The 17,140-nt window shown below is 49.1% G+C and overlaps 1 protein-coding gene across 1 annotated transcript in view; it reads left to right on the top strand.

The window, feature by feature from the left end:
* The window catches only part of NCOR2 (nuclear receptor corepressor 2), a 290,178-nt gene that overhangs the window by 147,602 nt on the left and 125,436 nt on the right, over positions 1-17,140 (top strand). The window contains exons 9-12 of the mRNA XM_065417750.1: positions 5,119-5,291; positions 7,417-7,510; positions 10,437-10,615; positions 15,599-15,653. Of these exons, the coding sequence (XP_065273822.1) occupies positions 5,119-5,291; positions 7,417-7,510; positions 10,437-10,615; positions 15,599-15,653 (501 nt within the window). The remainder of the gene's footprint in view (positions 1-5,118; positions 5,292-7,416; positions 7,511-10,436; positions 10,616-15,598; positions 15,654-17,140) is intronic.

A 17,140-nucleotide genomic window follows, 5' to 3' on the forward strand; every position in this document is an offset into this window, starting at 1 on the left:
GTACGCTTATTAAGTTTGCAGATGATACCAAACTGGGAGGGATTGCAACTGCTTTGGAGGACAGGGTCATAATTCAAAATGATCTGGACAAATTGGAGAAATGGTCTGAGGTAAACAGGATGAAGTTTAACAAAGAAATGCAAAGTGCTCCACTTAGGAAGGCAAAATCAGTTTCACATATACAGAATGGGAAGAGACTGTCTAGGAAGGATACGGCAAAAAGGGATCTAGGGGTTATAGTGGACCACAAGCTAAATATGAGTCAACAGTGTGATGCTGTTGCAAAAAAAGCAAACATGAGCAAGACACGAGAAGTCATTCTTCCGCTCTACTCTGCACTGGTTAGGCCTCAACTGGAGTAGTGTGTCCAGTTCTGGGCACCGCATTTCAAGAAAGATGTGGAGAAATTGGAGAGGGTCCAGAGAAGAGCAACAAGAATGATTAAAGGTCTAGAGAACATGACCTATGAAGGAAGGCTGAAAGAATTGGGTTTGTTTAGTTTGGAAAAGAGAAGACTGAGAGGGGACATGATAGCAGTTTTCAGGTATCTAAAAGGATGTCATAAGGAGGAGGGAGAAAACTTGTTCACCTTAGCCTCTAAGGATAGAACAAGAAGCAGTGGGCTTAAACTGCAGCATGGGAGGTTTAGGTTGGCCATTAGGGGAAAGTTCCTAACTGTCAGGGTGGTTAAACACTGGAATAAATTGCCTAGGGAGGTTGTGGAATCTCCATCTCTGGAGATCTTTAAGAATAGGTTAGATAAATGTCTATCAGGGATGGTCTAGACAGTATTTGGTCCTGCCATGAGGGCAGGGGACTGGACTCGATGACCTCTCAAGGTCCCTTCCAGTCCTAGAATCTATGAATCTATGATGGCTGTGCCAGAAGGAAGTCGCATGGAGTTGATCTGGGTTTATGCCAGTGTAACTTGAGGCAGAATCTGGCCCGCAGTCCTTGCAAAGCCATGTTTGTCAATCAGTACCACCCGCCCCCTTGCACTTGGACTGGTCTGTTTCACTGTTAGCTTCTCTGGCCGCTTAGATGATGTGGTAACGGGCCTGAACGCCTTCACTCTTACCTCGGTTTCCTGGTTAGGAGCTTTAGTGTTGCTAACAGGGTATTTTTAGTTTCCAGAGAAGAGCAGTCTTTTAAATTACAGTTCTGTTCCTTCCCATTGGTGTATGGGCTGAGCACAATGGAGGCTACTCAGGCAAACCTTCCTGCATGTTGATGAACCTGTGTGTGTGTGTGTACACTGTACATTGACCAGAGCCAGAAGGGAATGGGATGAACTGTGTTTTCTGCATTTCCTATGGTTCTATCTACCCCATTAAACATTTATATCCCTAAAGGGAAGAATCAAATCATAGAATAATAGCACTGGAAGGGACCTTGAGAGGTCATCTAGTCCAGTCCCCTGCACTCAAGGCAGGACTAAGTATTCTCTAGACCATCCCTGACAGGTGTTTGTCCAACCTGCTCTTAAAAATCCCTACTGATGGAGATTCCACAACCTCCCTAGGCAATTTATTACAGTGCTTAAAACCACTCTGCCAGTTAGGAGGTTTTTCCTGATGTCTCTTCTTCCAAGAGAAGAAATGACCCTTAGACATTAGAGTTGTAAAAGACCTACCAGTCATTGCTTGAGTCATTTAAAACTGGGCAGCGCAGAGCACAGGTGAGAATATAAAGTACGGAAAAATCATACATTGGAGGCGAGAATCTAGCAGGTCTATTTCATCTCCATCCTCTGTGATTCCCCACCCCCCACTGGAGCAGAACTTCTCCTGTTGGTCTGTTCTCTGATCAAACCTGCCATCTGGTTGAGTATATAAATGTCCTAAGCAGTCGGCCTTCCATTGTGTCTTTTGGGAAACCCACCCCGCCATCAAATGAGACCTTGCTGGGAGTGGACAGGAAGCAGAATGCACGGACTCCCTGCTTGTAGAATCACTTTGTATCCCTACTATTGGTTGGATTTAGTTCTATGCTTAGGACGTCCTACGTGGGTTGATGGGGAATGTGCATGGAAGAATTGGTGGAGCTCTGGGGCAGGCAGGTTGTTTCCAGTCAGGATGCAGTCCAGCAATATCTCAACAAATACCAGGAGGACTTAATGTGTGACACCTTGGTTGTCTTAGCCCACTTCCCAGTGGGCCGCTGTCCACATTGCAGTAAAACCCCTCTGAATTGGTGCTCCCATGTTGATAGCTTTCATGGAGAGGCCCTGGATTCTGTGGCTCAGAGAGGCTGAGTGGGGACCCCGTCTAGAGATGGTCCCCCATGTCTGGTTTGGGGTATGGCGTGAGGCTGGGTTGGGATGTCTGCACTGACACGCCGAACGCTGCACACTCCTGGACTCAATTTTCCCCTGTGCCCGAATTCCACCCCCCTGTTGCCTCTAACTTAGCACCACCTCTACTGAAGAATTGGTTGAGCTCCCTCTCCCACCACATCCCCTACACTGTGTGGTGCTGGGGAAGGAGTTGTGTTCGGCTTTATGCCAGTAAGGTGTTTGTCAGCCAGGGGAATTCTCCACGGGTCATTTGTGGCCAGAGTTTGCACCACGTGAGTGGCTCCATGTGACCAGATCGTACCAGAGAATCCAGGGCTCCGTGCTCTGTAGAGAGAGAGGGCTGTGGTCCATAGGCAGCACTTGAATTCACCAAAACCTCAGCTGACGTTGGTGAAGGGTTTTGAAGACTGAAAGCGTTGTACAGGAGTTGAGTGCACTAATTATTAAAGAAAAACCACCAGCCATCTCGAGAATCCAATTTCCCTCCCCCCAATTCTGAAGTGTGTGTGTGTGTGTGTGTGTGTGTGTGTGTGTGTGTGTGTGTGTGTGTGTGTGTGTGTGTGTGTGACTTCCACAGGGCAGGGAAGCCTGCCAGCACCTAGTGCTGACACTTCTAGTTTGCTCTTTCATATCGGGATGCAAAAGGTTGACTCTGTTCCCTCAGGAACAGCTCTTATGGATTGTTTTTTTCCTCTTTGGTATATTTTTTTTCCCCTCCCCTTCTCATCTTTCCTGATTGAGTGCACCAGGGCGTAGAAGGCTCAAGAAAAATCACCATGAAATGTTTGTGGAAATAGCAGGACTCTTAGTATTGATCAGTTTTGGTAGTATTGGGTATTTTTTGAGATGCTCTAACCTCCCACGGGAGAAACCAGCCATATTCTGCTCCTTATCCCCGGAGACTCTGTTTGCAGCAGCTTTGGCACTGAAGTTTCATTAATTTTGCTGTGTTCACTCGAGTGCTGTTCTCCTTCAACTGGGAATTACTCAGAGGTACTTGTGGTTTGGGGCGATTCTTTTCTGAAACAAAATGCTTTAAGCCTTGACCGTAGTGCAGTTGAAATCTCGTGTCTCTGTTTTCCTCGTGCCCTTTGCGTTTCTTGTCTGTTTAGGTTGCAGGCTCTTCAGGGCTGGGACTGCCTCTCGTGGGGCTGGCGCAAAGGGATTTCAATAGCCTTTGGGGGGTGTTTTCACAGTGTCCGCACAATAGGGATCGAATCTCATTTGGGGCCTCTAGCGCTACTTGAATGCGGATAGCGATGGTGGTGATAATGCGGTTGGGATTTCTTGGTGAATTTTTTCCTTCCCTCTCACCTTGCTGTTCTAGAACGGACTCCAACCATGTTATGGATTTGCAGCTTCCAAAGCCTTCAGTGGGAGGCGCTAGCACACACCTGACAGCAGGCGTTGATCTTAGACTACATTTTCAAAGGAGCTTCTGTTTTTTTGCACACACGGTTCTACTCACAGAATCATTTTGCATGTACATCTGCCCACCTGCCTTAGGTGCTTATCTGGCCCCGTCTCCTTAGTATCTGAGCGCCTATCCTCACAGCACCTCTGCGAGGTGGGGCAGGGTATTTGTCCCCATTGTACAGAGGAGGAATTTTAGGGACAAGAAGATGAAGTGACTTGCTTAAGGTCACCCAGGGATACTGTGGCACAGCAAAGAATTGAACCTGGGTCTCCCGCATGATGAGTTAGCTCCCTAGCCATTGGCTGACCTTCCCCTCTGTACACATGCAGCCTTGTGCATGCAGAAAATCATGGCTGCTGGCCTCATTCTCCTCTCTCCTATGCAGGTGTGAATCGGAAGGAACTCCGCTGAAGCAAATAGAATGACACTGGGGTAAAAGTAGTGAAACAAAGAGGAGAATGGAGCCAGGTGTCTGGAAAACGGGGCCCTTGCTTCATCGTTCTGGTTGGAAGGGCTAGTTCCAGCATCAGCAGTTCGGACATGTTTACACTGCAATCGGAGGGGTGGTTGTAGCTCAGACAGGCGTAACTGCGCTAGCTATACCTGCACTTGCAGAGCAGCGGAGACATGGTGGCATGGACACCTGGTGCAGGCTGGCCATGCAAGTATGGACGCAGGGTTCCAGGTGCACTTGGACAGCTTGTGATATTTATAGCCATGCTGGCTAGATGAAAGCTAGCGTGGGTATGCCTGCCTGCCTGCCTAAGCTGCAAGGACACCTCTGATTGCAGTGTAGACTTACTCAAAGTGCATGCATTGTCCTTGTAACCAGATGTTTTTAAACTCTACTGATAAAGACAGTGAATGAAGCAGGGGGAAATCCTTCTTGAGAGTAACAGTCTACAGGAGGAAATGTCATCCAGTGATTAGATCAGCGACGTGGGGATTCTACTCCTGCTTTGTGTCCTTTGGCGAGCTCATTGTCTTCTTTGTGCGCCTCAGTTTCCTTACGTGTATCTTCTCCCATATCTCCTAGCAGAACCGTATTTGCCTCGTTGGGGAGGGGGTGGCGGGGGTTTTGATTAATGAATGGATGTGTGTGAAGTGTTTGGAGATACTCAGTGCTTCGGAAAAGCAAAGTCCCACTCAGAGAGGGACCTTTAGGACAAGGACATCATGGAAGTTTTCCAACTCGAAGAACAAAATCCCCTCTGTTAAGAACACTTGATTTGAGCTTCCTCGTTCTTTCTGGTCCCCAGCCCTGTGCAACTTATCCTAACAAACCCCGCTACTGTTCTCAGCCGCTTGGCTGCTGTTCAGCCCGACGAGCCATCGAGGGAAGGGCTTGAGGAGCTGCTCTGTCTGGGGTTGTTTTCTGATCTCCCCCTCTCACTTGCCCTTTCAGGAACAGAAGTTTTGCCAGCGCTATGACCAGCTGATGGAAGCCTGGGAAAAGAAAGTGGAGCGCATTGAAAATAACCCCCGGCGCCGTGCCAAGGAGAGCAAAGTGCGGGAGTACTATGAGAAGCAGTTCCCAGAGATCCGGAAGCAGCGGGAACTGCAGGAGCGCATGCAGAGGTTAGAGGAGAAGCGGTAGGAAGAGGCTAGGCAGCCTTTCTCCTTTGCCTGTAGGGGGCTCGGGTTCAAAGATGGTTTTAAATGGCTGGGGGTGGCTCCCGGGTAAACAAGCCCCCTCCTTCTCCTGCAATGGAATAACTGTTAGATGCACAAACCACAGAGCCCCATGAACAAATAACTTGGCTGCTTTCTCCCCAAGGGGGATCAGCCTAGCTCAGACTGTCTACAGAGGAGGAGGAATTTCAAGAATCCAGATCTCCATTTTTCCTGTGTTGTTAATTTCCTGGCTGGCCACATCATAATGCGTGGAGTTAGTTCCACACTCTGAACATCTGACTGGGAGAGGGTATACCTAGTTCCATACTAGGAGGCTCAAATCAAGGTGGACAGACCCAGTCTAATTATTTAGTCATGTAGATAGTTAAAAACATATCTAGGCTTTGATCTAGGTATGTGCACAGAGGCCAAGCGTCTGCAGAACGTGTAGAAATGATTGCAAAAGATCTGAAGGTGTTAAAGGTGTTGCTCTCTCGCTCCATTCATATGATCAGCATTGTCCACCACCACTCCCATCCCCACAGCTCATTTACCTCTCCTCAACTCACCTCATCTTCAGAAGCACTCTGAAGGTCAGGCTGTTCCAGAGCAAAAGGAGGAGCAGCTGAGCAGGCGGTTGTTGGCTCAAGAAGCCTTAGCAAGTCAGGACCCAGACTGTTTAGTGTGGTGCCATATTCCGTGGGAGTTTTACCATTGACCTCAGTGCGAGCAGAGTTGGGCACTTGTAAAAGTCCCACCCTACAGCTTCTTTGTCTTTAGCTTTCCTAAAAATGTGTGTAGTTAAATAAAAGAGCATAGGCTCTGTCCGTGAGTTTAGACCCCATGTTTAGATCTTAGCTGCTTAAAAAGAAAAGCGTTTAAAAAAAATCTAATATTAACAGGCAGGTTTTTCAAAAAAATTGTTAATGGAAGCTTTCTTTGTCTGGGTCTAAGCATTTCCCTGCAGCATTTGCAGCCCAATCACAACTGCAGTGGGCAAGATGACCTGGAGCTGAGCAGAAGCAGAAGTGAAACAGTGACTGGTTTATTGCAGTGTTCAGGATGAATGAAATACAAAACTATGGTGGAAAGTCATATGGATTGTAAATATTCCTAGAGTTAATCGAAAGGCTTATCTACATGGAGATGCCGCGTGTGGCAAGCCAGGGTGTGAATGCACAGCCCAGTAGCCTGCCTGGCCCTACGTCGCCAGGTGGACACTGCTCCTGCGCACTGGAAATTCCCTAGCGCGCTTTGACACACGTTCCCTAGCACGCTGCAGATTTACACGCTGGCTTGCCGCACGCTAAGGGCTTGTCTACACCCCGCAGCTTTTAGTGACAAGGATGTGTCGACACAGCCTTGTCGCTAAAAGTCAGCGTGTGTCAACGCTCTTTTTCGGTACTTTGTCGGCACTTTTGCTGACAAAATACTTCCAGCACCACGAGCGGCGTTAGCTTTGTTGGCAGGAGAGTGCTCCTGCCGACAAAGCTGTGTTCACACTGCCACTTGCGTCGGAAAACTTTTGTCTTTCACGGGGAGGGCTTTTTAAAGTACCTGTGAAAGACACAAGTTTTGTCGACAACTTTTGCAATGTAGACAAGCCCTGAGTCTCCAGGTAGACACAGGAAAGGACATGGGTTGGGTTTGGTTTGGTTTTCTTTAATTGTAGGCCCCAATCCTACAAGTGCTTGCGGTTGGGTGTGGTGCTCACTGCTGGGACTGCTCCCAGTGGAGTCAGTGGAGCTGCTCGTGGTAGTAAGCACTACACCCAGGAGTGAGAGTTTACACGTTTGGATCCTATGGATTTTTTTTAACCTGGGTCAGCTCTGAAACATGGAGTTTATGGACTGAGCATGGTGCTAGTGTAGGTGAGTTTTGGAGTTAAACGGACAGCCGCAGAACGGCTTTGCAGTCAGGCAGCTCTGAGCCACGTGTGCGATCCCTTCCCTCTCGCCTCAAAGGCAGGCTGTTTCCTGTTTTGACTGCGCCGCCTTTCGGCTGCGAGGAGTCCCAGGAAATGATGGCGGCGCGGTGCCAAGTACAAAACGGGGCGTACATTTTTCAGTGTTTCATTGCCATTTCCCAGCAGGGTAGGACAGAGGGGCAGCGGTCTCTCCATGTCGGCCGCACGCAGTGAACACGAGGTGTCAGAAATTATTGATGGGCTCTCGGAACAAGAGGTGAGACCAGGTTGCCGTTTCTCCTTCCTTTTTTCCCCACCCGCCCCATTCCCCCTTCCCTCTGGGGAACTCAGTGCAGTCACAACAGACCCTGACGGTGGAGCTGGTGCCGAATTCAATGAACGCCAGGCCGGGCTGTGTTTAGTAAACATTGTCATGCGCAGAATGTGATTCCCTGACGCTTCTGACAGGACCCTGAGCGGGGCTTGGGAGTGTTGGCAGAATCTGTGAGAGCAAGCAGCAGCCCATTGGAGCGCCCCTCAGTGCTGACCTCATCTCACTTCCCATCCTCGGTGCTGGGAAGCAGCGGGATCTTTTAGAGGAATTCAAGTAATGAAATAACAGTCAAGGTGGCAGGGCATTTTTTGCACTCAAATGCATCTCAGGCCATCAACTCCAGCCGGTCATTATTCCTACAAACAGGTTACTCTTTTAAACTGAAATAGGGAGTGGGGGAACAGAACCCCACAACAGCACAGGCTTCTGGATAATATTTTAATGGGAGATGCTGTTTCCCGAAGGGGATTCCTATGGGATGAATGGTTTGTACATCAGCCAGTCAGATTGACTCTCTGAGTGCTCTGATCATCGCAGGATGTCCCAGCAACATTGGCTTCTCCTGAATCTGGTTTTACGAGGGTTCCGCTTGGCTGGCTCTGATCGCAAACTGTCAAGAATGGGTTCGTGCTTGGGAAGAGACAGCAACTGCTGCCCAGCAATAGCTGAGCTGTTTGCTGCATGTACTTGCTGTGCCCTTGGCTGGGAGGGAGTTTGCTTTGACCAATTTAGAGGCTGACCCATGAGCTTAGTTCTCAGAGGCTGGGACAGATAGGCACCATGCTTCAATTCGTTCTTCACAGAGGGGGCCTGATGCGCTTCCTGGCACTGATCTCCAGGAACTAAAGTACTCGGCGAGTGGGCCCATAGCAAAGGGTGGTTGCTAGTGCTCCATTGTAGAGAACATTTCTGCAGAGGAGCGAGACGGAGCAAACAGCTGGGATGTGCATTCTGCCATTCCACCAAGCTTGGGCTACGTCTATACTGAAGCCGGGACAGCGGCCCAGCTGCAGCGCTTCGGTGTAGACGTTCCCTACAGCAACAGGAGGGGTTCTGCTGCACTTAATCCACCTCCCCAAGGGGCAGTAGCTAGGCCAACGACGAATTCTTCCATCAACCTAGCGCAGGCTGCCCCAGGGGGTAGGTCAGCTTCACTGCCTCACTCGGGGGTGGAGTTTTCACACCTCTGAGCAAGGTCGCCGGGTTCACCTAACGTTTTAGTGTCGACTTGGCCGTAGATAGATCCTTAGCTGTTGTCTGAGACCAGCACCAAACAGATCAGAGATCTGATTCGATGCTGCTCATTCGGGGCAGGTCCATCGTGAGCTTAACTGGTGCTAATGATGTCGTTACACGTCACGGCTCTGCTTATTAAATTTTGTTGGCCAGCCTGTGTTTGTCCTGGCCAACCCACTCACTTCGTGAGAACTGGCGCTTGCCTCTCATTAAGAGAACATCCTTGAGAGCTATAAGCATTTTGAATGTCATCAAAGGTGTTGCCAGAGTGAGAGGCGTTGCTGTGGAGTTTGAGGATGTGGGAAGCTAAGAGGAAGCGACTTTGTGTCAGTCAGAGTGCCATGCCAGACAGCTGTAACTACTGCTCTTTGGACCGGCATGTACTCCCATCATCTTCCGTGCTAGGATGTGGAGTTTGTGCGTGAATTTGATAGTGAAGCATCAAGACTCTTTGCAGAGTAAGAGACTATGGCTAGGTTTACAATTCTCTGAAGTCTTAGAAGTTCAGCGTTCTCTGAAATATTGACAGCTGGTTACAAATCAAGATCAGAACATGCCACTCCAGAGCTGGGCTTCCCCGGTCCTTAATCAACGAGGGCCAGATTCTGAGATCCTTACTCACGTTGGGTTCGGGTTTGACACCGGGAAGAGCTCCACTGAAGTCAATAGGGACTACTCGTGAATTTTGCTGCCGTTAATAAATTAGAGTAATGGCATCAGAATCTGCCCCAAAGTGTTTAACAGTGAGGGGGGGAAAGGATTACGGCACAGCAAGAGGCTGTCACTTTCGGTGGCAAAGCGGAGAATCTGCTGTTTGTTTAAACATCTAACGTGGCAATAAGAAATGGTTGTTGGGATGTGCCGTGAATGGACGAAGTGGCCTTTGGGAGAATGTCAGACGTGAACCTGACTATAGATTGTGTGTTTACCGAGTGGAAATTAGACCCACTTAGTAGCAAATACAGAGTCTAAGAATTGAGCGTTGTGTGGCGAAGTCCATTCAGTTATTGCCTCCAGTGCTTTGGAGACACTGCCCGTTTGAGTTTCAAACCACACTGAGAGCAGAAGGGAAGTGGAGGAGGGTGTTAGGGAAGTTTTCATAAAAACAAAAGATTCCCATGAAATGAGACTGGCTCCAGACCCATCTTTTCCACCCCCGACCCCTTCAGCCCTCCTCCCCATTTGCAAAATAACATTCAGACCAAGATATTTGCAAAACTGGACCCACTCCTGCTTACATCCAAACTGTGCAGTTGAGATTTGAGCCACTCTTTGTGTGATTTTATAAAACCCAGACCTGACTTACAAGGGCTTGCAAACCCCCAGCGAGCCCTGATTTTGCCTGTCTCTAGCTGTGTGCACAGGGGTTGGTTTCCTTGGGTCAAACATTTTTACAATGTGTCTCAAGAGCCTTTTATTTCCAAAGGGAAGATTAACTATTTCCCTGCTGAGGGTGACAGCTTCTTTCAATATTTAATTTAGGGTTACTCCAGCAATAAAGCTGTCTAGTGCTTGCCTTTAAAGTCTCCTGTCCCACAGCCTGTCCTTTCCCTATGAACATCTGTCCCCTCTAATTCTCCCCTGGGCTCTGTGATGCTGATGAGAACTGTCCCCTTCGCTTTCTTTCCCAAAGAACCTGGAGAAGCAGATGCGCCAGCTAGCCGTCATCCCCCCCATGCTATACGATGCTGACCAGCAGCGCATTAAATTCATCAACATGAACGGCCTGATGGACGACCCCATGAAGGTGTATAAGGACCGGCAGGTGATGAACATGTGGAGCGAACAGGAGAAGGAGACCTTTCGGGAAAAGTGAGTGGACTGAGAAGTGGCTGACCGTAGCCAATGGGAATCGGGTGTTGGGAAGCGTGGCGTACGGGCTGGATAACGACTTGAGCACTGGGCCCTGGGTTGCGCCGGCAATATGGTGGTAGTGGAAAGCAGTGGTAGATTCTGTGATGACACCCTGGCTACCAGTGCATGCACGGCAGTGTGTTTTGGAAGCTGAATTCCTTGCAGTAGCTTGAATGGCTGCTGGGCTGTAGATAGCAATGACTGGTGAATCACAAAGGTTTTTTAGAAAAACTCTAAATGGTGGTATCTGTGCCAGGCAGTCTGATAACTTGGGTGAGACTGAAACTAGAAAAAAGGACCAAGGTGCAAGCCAGAATATGCCCAAGAGGAGCCGATATAAAGGTTTGGTTTGGTATGGGGATCCATTGGAATAGACACCCTGCTTACGAAAGGGGAAATGCATACTTTGAACTAGACAAGGTCACTGGGCTCATCTCATCTCAAGCCTTATCTGGAGAGGTTCTTTGGAGACTTCCAGTCTGTCCTGGTTTTCTTCGCGTCAGGAATACCTTTGATGGCCTTCCTCATAGTTGTTATTTCCACACGCAACTGAAGCAAGCAATTGCAAAGACCCTGTATTATTAGCCTTTTTAAATATATTGCGTCTCCCAGGCCATCAAAACTGCAATATTGCACCTGGAATGATGCATGGGTTAATTATTTAAAGTAAAATGTAAGGAAAATGCAAGGATCAGGCCTGGTTAATGACGCTAGAAGATTCCATGCATGACTGTTGCATCGTCCATGCACGATGGTTTCATTTTTGTCAGGGTGGGCCATCCGAAGTGCAAGACGCACGTACAATACAATTTACAGACATTGACAAAACTCAGCTTGACCTGACTTCAATCTCTCCAACCCATGAAACTGAATGGGACCCTGGGTCCTGCAGTCGTTCATCACCGGCACACTCAGATAAAAGTAGGGAACCCTTGTAACTTGTCCTGGGATCAGTTTAACCAGACTTACTCAGAACTTAAGGCAGATTCCAGTTCCGTTCAAGTTGGACAAAGGTTCAGGTTGCTTGTCCCAAACTTGGCCTTGTGTAGTGCCAGTAGAGAAGTAGAGTGTTATGTTGTTGTTCTATTGTCGTTATCGTGATTACAACTAGAAGCCCCAGTTTGCCCTTATTGTGCTGTGCAGACGCACCATGGAAAAAAACAATTCCTGCCTTAAAGAGCACAGCATGGAAGTATGGCCCTGCCTGAAGACAATCAGGGTCCCTTTGACAGCACAACTCGCCTATGGGACCAGAAGTCTGTCTGAGTGTTAGCAGCCTTGCGAGCGCTGACTTTGAAGAGGCATATTGTTGTTTGCATGGCTCTGCTCTGAATATGAAGAGTCATGCATATTTATAAAACTGCAGCAAAACCAAGTTCCTCGAGCAGCCATTTGTTTATACGTTTAGTACACGACAAACAGCCTCAGATCTGTGATGTGATCCCACTTTGTTAGAGTGTCTCTGATTCTTTTTTAACATCTCAGTTTCTCCTTTAGTCACATGCCACAGAAGAGCTCTCCAGGGTGTGGTATTATATTTGTATAGATTCACACATTAGGACGCGTGATGTAACAGCCTGCAGCTGCAGATGGGTAATGTTTAAAGGGGTCTTTATTGTAAGCTTCCAAACGCTGCGTTCCCACTGCTCCATCCTCCGCACTAGCCACCTCCCACATGCTCAGTGCCCCCATTTATGTTCCCTTGTTGCCCCGGGAAAGCCATCTGCTGGCTGCAGCTCTGACTAGCTCCCGCTCTGCTGCAGTCATTGATTACAGTGACCATCCTTAGGGCAGTCTGAGTCCGGATTCTAGTCTCACTTCAGCACATATAAAGCAGCAATAGCGCCACCCAAGTCAGCAGTGACGCTGGGATAATAAAGCCGGTGCAGTTAGACCAGAATCAGGCTCTGTGTCTGTGAAGCCTTGTACGGACGTCGATCGTTCAAACCTGACAACACCCCTGTGAGTTAACCAGTGACCTTACACGCTCAGGGAAACTGAGGCAGGGAGGTTCTGACTTGCCCAACGCCGTACAGAGAATCGGCAGCTGAACCAAGCTCTGGAGCTGGACTTCAAGCCCCACGTATGTTTCATTAGACCGTTCGGCCTCTTAGACCTCTGCCTTCCATCAGAGAGAGCAGCCAGCCCATACTGTGCAGTTGTTGTCTACAGAGAGTTTTCCCGAGGCAGAGATTTTACCGATCCCGTAACGCCGAGTCAGACGTGTGACTGCATAGGAGGCCCTCAGGAAGGTTTGACTTGTGCCATGCTGGGTTCTGTCTGCTGTCGGAGAGCCGCTCGCTCAGGGAGCAGCACAAATCCAGCAAGGGGCACTTCTGGGCCAGGGTCCATTGTGTTGAACTCCCAGCTGAATTCCCATTCCACTGCATTCCACTACGCTGCGGCTAAGGGAGCAGTTTTGTCGGGGGAACCCAGGCAAGGTATTTTGTTTAAACACAGACAGTCCTTAGCCATAGCTACACTGGCTTTCCTTTGGCAACGCACCAGTTTGTTTTTCCCTTGCAGGCCAGGAATAGCGTATGCCAAACACTCTTTAGTCCTGTCCCACTAGTTAAAGAGGAGGGGTTGGTTAGAGGAGCTGTTGCTTTTGCATCGTAGGCTCTCTCCCTGCTGGAGGTGCAGCCGTTCAGAGGCGCTATTAGCTCCGTGTGTGTTCTGCAAAGGAGGAAAAGCCCCTCCAAGCCTCCATCGCCCTGTCAATCTCTTGGGTAACTCAGAAGCCTGCTAACTACTCGCGTTGTCCTGCAGTTCCAGCAACAAGCTGAAATAACACATGAAAGGAGGCTGTTTCCCCCATCTGGGGTTGCGCTGTTTAATTACCCACTGTGCTGTCTTTAAACATAGGGGGGAGAGAGCGCATTAAAAGCCAGGCTTTAACAGACACAAGTGATGATGCATCTGTTCAGACAGGGTTCGTTAGCTGGCAACATTTGGAACCCTTTGTCCCTCGTAGTTTGGGGTGTTTCTTACAGTAGCCAGCCCTCTGCCATGCCGGCCGAAAGGTGAGAGGAAATAGGGGTGGTTTATAATGGCTCACAGTTGCGTTCAGGTGAACTTCCCATGAAATAGTTTTCTAAGACCCCATTCCCCACCCGGACAGAGTGCCGAGGTAACGTGGCACCAGCCATTCCCCACCCGGACCCAGTGCCGAGGTAACGTAGCACCAGCTAGCACATTCTGTTCTCTGCACCAGGAGATGTTTTTCAGACATGAAGCTGTTAAATCACAGTGAAACCTGCACTAAGGATCCTTTCCTACAGGCAAACCCCTGCCTTGGGCAACCACTTCAAAGGATGTCCAAGATTCCCAGGCCACGTTTGCTCAGCCTTTGCTTAAGGATCAGCCCGTTTCTTGCTGGTCACTTATAAGTCTGCAGGTTCGACTCCAGACGTTAATTCCATGTTCCCTTAGCATATCATTGCCAGCTACCGAGATACTGCTCGGGAGACTATGCTCGGTCTTTTCTCGTCCTTCCCCTTCTCAGGCCAGATTGGGTCTTTGCAGCTGCAGGCTGGTGTTCTTGGCATCAGAGCTCCGGGCTCAATTGCAGCATAAACCAAGCCGCAGGTGGTGGCGTCACTAGCCCCTAGATTCTTTGGTAGATCATCCATCATCATAAGAATGTAGATGGGGAAATCTCATGATAATTTAAAGCCATGGCTCCTAACCTCTCTTGGCGCCTCTATCAGTTCATCAGAGTATGGGGGAAATGCATCTGTGGAGGGTGGCTGAACTGCATAGCCAATGCATCCCTAGCTTCGCAGACCTACAGCCGCGTGCCCCTCACTGAAGGGGGCAGCTGCCCAAGCAGAGTAGCTGTGTGTGGTGGGGAGGGGATTGTTCCAAACCCTCCTTATGAGAACACCCTGCACCATGCCTGCTGTGTGAGCTGCTATGGTCAGCACTCACCCCGATGAATGGCAGGCAGGCAGTGATGGCGCCCAGCACAGGGAGGGATGGAGGGGGACACCCAGGACACACCAGAGCCAGAACCCTTGGGTGCTAGCACCGATAGACTTGTTTGGTGAACCCCTGGCTCCATTGAAGTCAATGGCAAAGCTCTCATTGACTTCAGAGGGGTCAGAATCGTCACCTCTTGCCTTTCTCAGGCTGGGTGAGCAAAACTGCAGGGAAACAGGCAGGCGAGCATTTGGGTCTTTTACTGGAAGGGGCTGAGTGAGTTTGACGCTCTCCCAGGAGCGCAGCTTCCATGCCTGGCTCTCACTTCTCCCAGGGGACTTCTGACCAGCAGCTGGTCCTGGTGGTGCCAAGGCATTTTAATCATGCTTAGTGATTTCCCTGTAACTTCCTCGCAAAGGGAAAACAAATGAGCCGTTTCAAACTCCTCTCTCTCCTACGCTTGGCACTTAAAGGGAATCGGTTGCAATCTTCTGCCTCTCTTTCCTTCGACAGGGCTTGAGAGAGGCTGGCATGAAGCGGAGTAGTTGTTAGGCCTTCCTGTCGTATGTGATTTAGCTGATTGCTGAAGACTGCTACATGGCACTATCTGCTTCAAGATGCTGAAGCTTCTTGTCCTATTTCTTCTCTCTTTCCCTGCCCTGCTATGCACACCTGTGGAATAAACGCCAAAATACTGGGGGTAGGGTTGGGGGGAGGAGACACTTTCTCCCCCACCTTCAACTCCCAGTCAACAAAACTTGAATCGGCTACATTGAAAGTTCTCCTCTTTCTGGGAAGCTGCCTCATCAGGACAAATAAATATTTTCTCAAACCAATGAGTCACTTGAAAAGCTCCCTCCCACTGCCCTCTGCCTTTCCGATTCCAGGCTCTCTCTGCCAGCAGATGGAGTGCTGCAGGCAGCTGCAAGGCCAGAGCTTGGGATCACAAAGGCAAACGTGGAGAACAAACAGAGAGATCTCCCGGCTTTCACTTTAACCTTCTGTCTCTTGCTCTCCTAGGTTCATGCAGCATCCAAAGAATTTTGGTGTGATTGCTTCATTTTTGGACAGGAAGGTGAGTTGATTTGGTTTGTAACTAAGTGATTTTAAACCCCTTATCTGTCGCTGTCTTTCATTTATCTCAAGTGTTTCTCTAGCACCTGTCCCCAAAGTATCTAATGCACAGAACTATTCCTCCTGTTGAAAAACCTTCTTTTATAATGCCCGGTGTTGCCACAGAGTTTCTTTCACCAAAGAATCAGAGTCACTTTATAAATCCTGTATTTGCTGTGGAAAGGCAGCCACTTCTGGGGCAGAGGGAGCCAGTGAGGTGGCTGCACACTAGCCAGAGGAGGGAAAGTGCTGGCCAAGGACGTCTGGGCATAGCCCTATTTTTATGAGAGAACGTGGGCCTGGAATGTCTGTGGAGAGCAGGCAAGGACCTTCGTTTCTATGGTCTCATCTGAATGACCCCACATGAAATGAAGTAGCTGGGTCTTGGCTTAGCTTGGAAGGGTGTGAGGTGGAGTCAGCTCTAAAGGGATTTGGAGCTCAGGGTCCCAGGGTGTCAAACCTACGGTGTTGGCAGCTAAATCCACGCCTCTGCTTTATCCCACATTTTGTAGGCATCTCCCATCAACTGGACTGTCCTGTATTGGGGGGTAGCAGACATCCGTCGTGCCCTGTACAGTGTGCTGCCCCAGTCTCGGCTCAGGGCTGGGCCCCAGAGATGATGTGAATAGTAACCCACTGATCTCTTTCATTATCGTTTTTCTTTTTTTAATTCTGAAAAACCATCAATAGCCAAGAGGTTTTTTGTGGTGGATAGACACTGAAAGGGCCCGAGCTCCCCAGTGCGCGTTCCTGATGGATTGATTTACATCAAGGGACTTTCCTGACCCCCACTAGTTGGACAAACAGAGGAAGTATTTGAAAAGCAGACCCCAGAACATAGTGAATCTTCTGTTCCTCCCAAGACAAAACAAGTAATCTGTACGAGAGCGGGGCAGCCTGGAGGTTTGGGTGGTATCAAATCAGTAAATCCTAAATGGGCCCAATGTCGCGGCATCTGGGAAGGAAGTCTCTAGGCTAGCACTCCAGTCCTAGCACTTTTGACCTGTAGATCTCAAACACTTTGCAAAGGAGGGAAGCATCATTATTGCCACTTTACAGATGGGGAAATTGAGGCATAGAGCAATGAAGTGACTTGCCCAAGGTCACACAGCAGGTCGGTGGCAGAGGTGGGAATAGAGTCCAGGTCTCCTGAGTCCCAGACCAGTGTGCTAGCAAAGAGACTGCCCTTCCTCTAAAAGGATGGGATCTGCTAGGACATGGCCAGCCACTTATTGTCCTGGTTGTCCAAGTTGCAAACCAACTTCTGTCTCAGGAGAATATCATCGTATCCTGGATTAACACACACAGATTCTGGAGCAGAAAGCTCCATTTCTCATCCCAACTGGCAAACAGGGCAATAGACACACAGACCCTCTTCTAGAAAGCCTAGCAGGCACATGGCCTATGAAACACCAAGATCTTCCCAGTTCTTCCACATCATTAAGTCAG

The sequence above is a fragment of the Emys orbicularis genome, chromosome 16 (genome assembly GCF_028017835.1).
Source record: "Emys orbicularis isolate rEmyOrb1 chromosome 16, rEmyOrb1.hap1, whole genome shotgun sequence".
In the NCBI taxonomy this organism is placed as follows: domain Eukaryota; kingdom Metazoa; phylum Chordata; order Testudines; family Emydidae; genus Emys; species Emys orbicularis.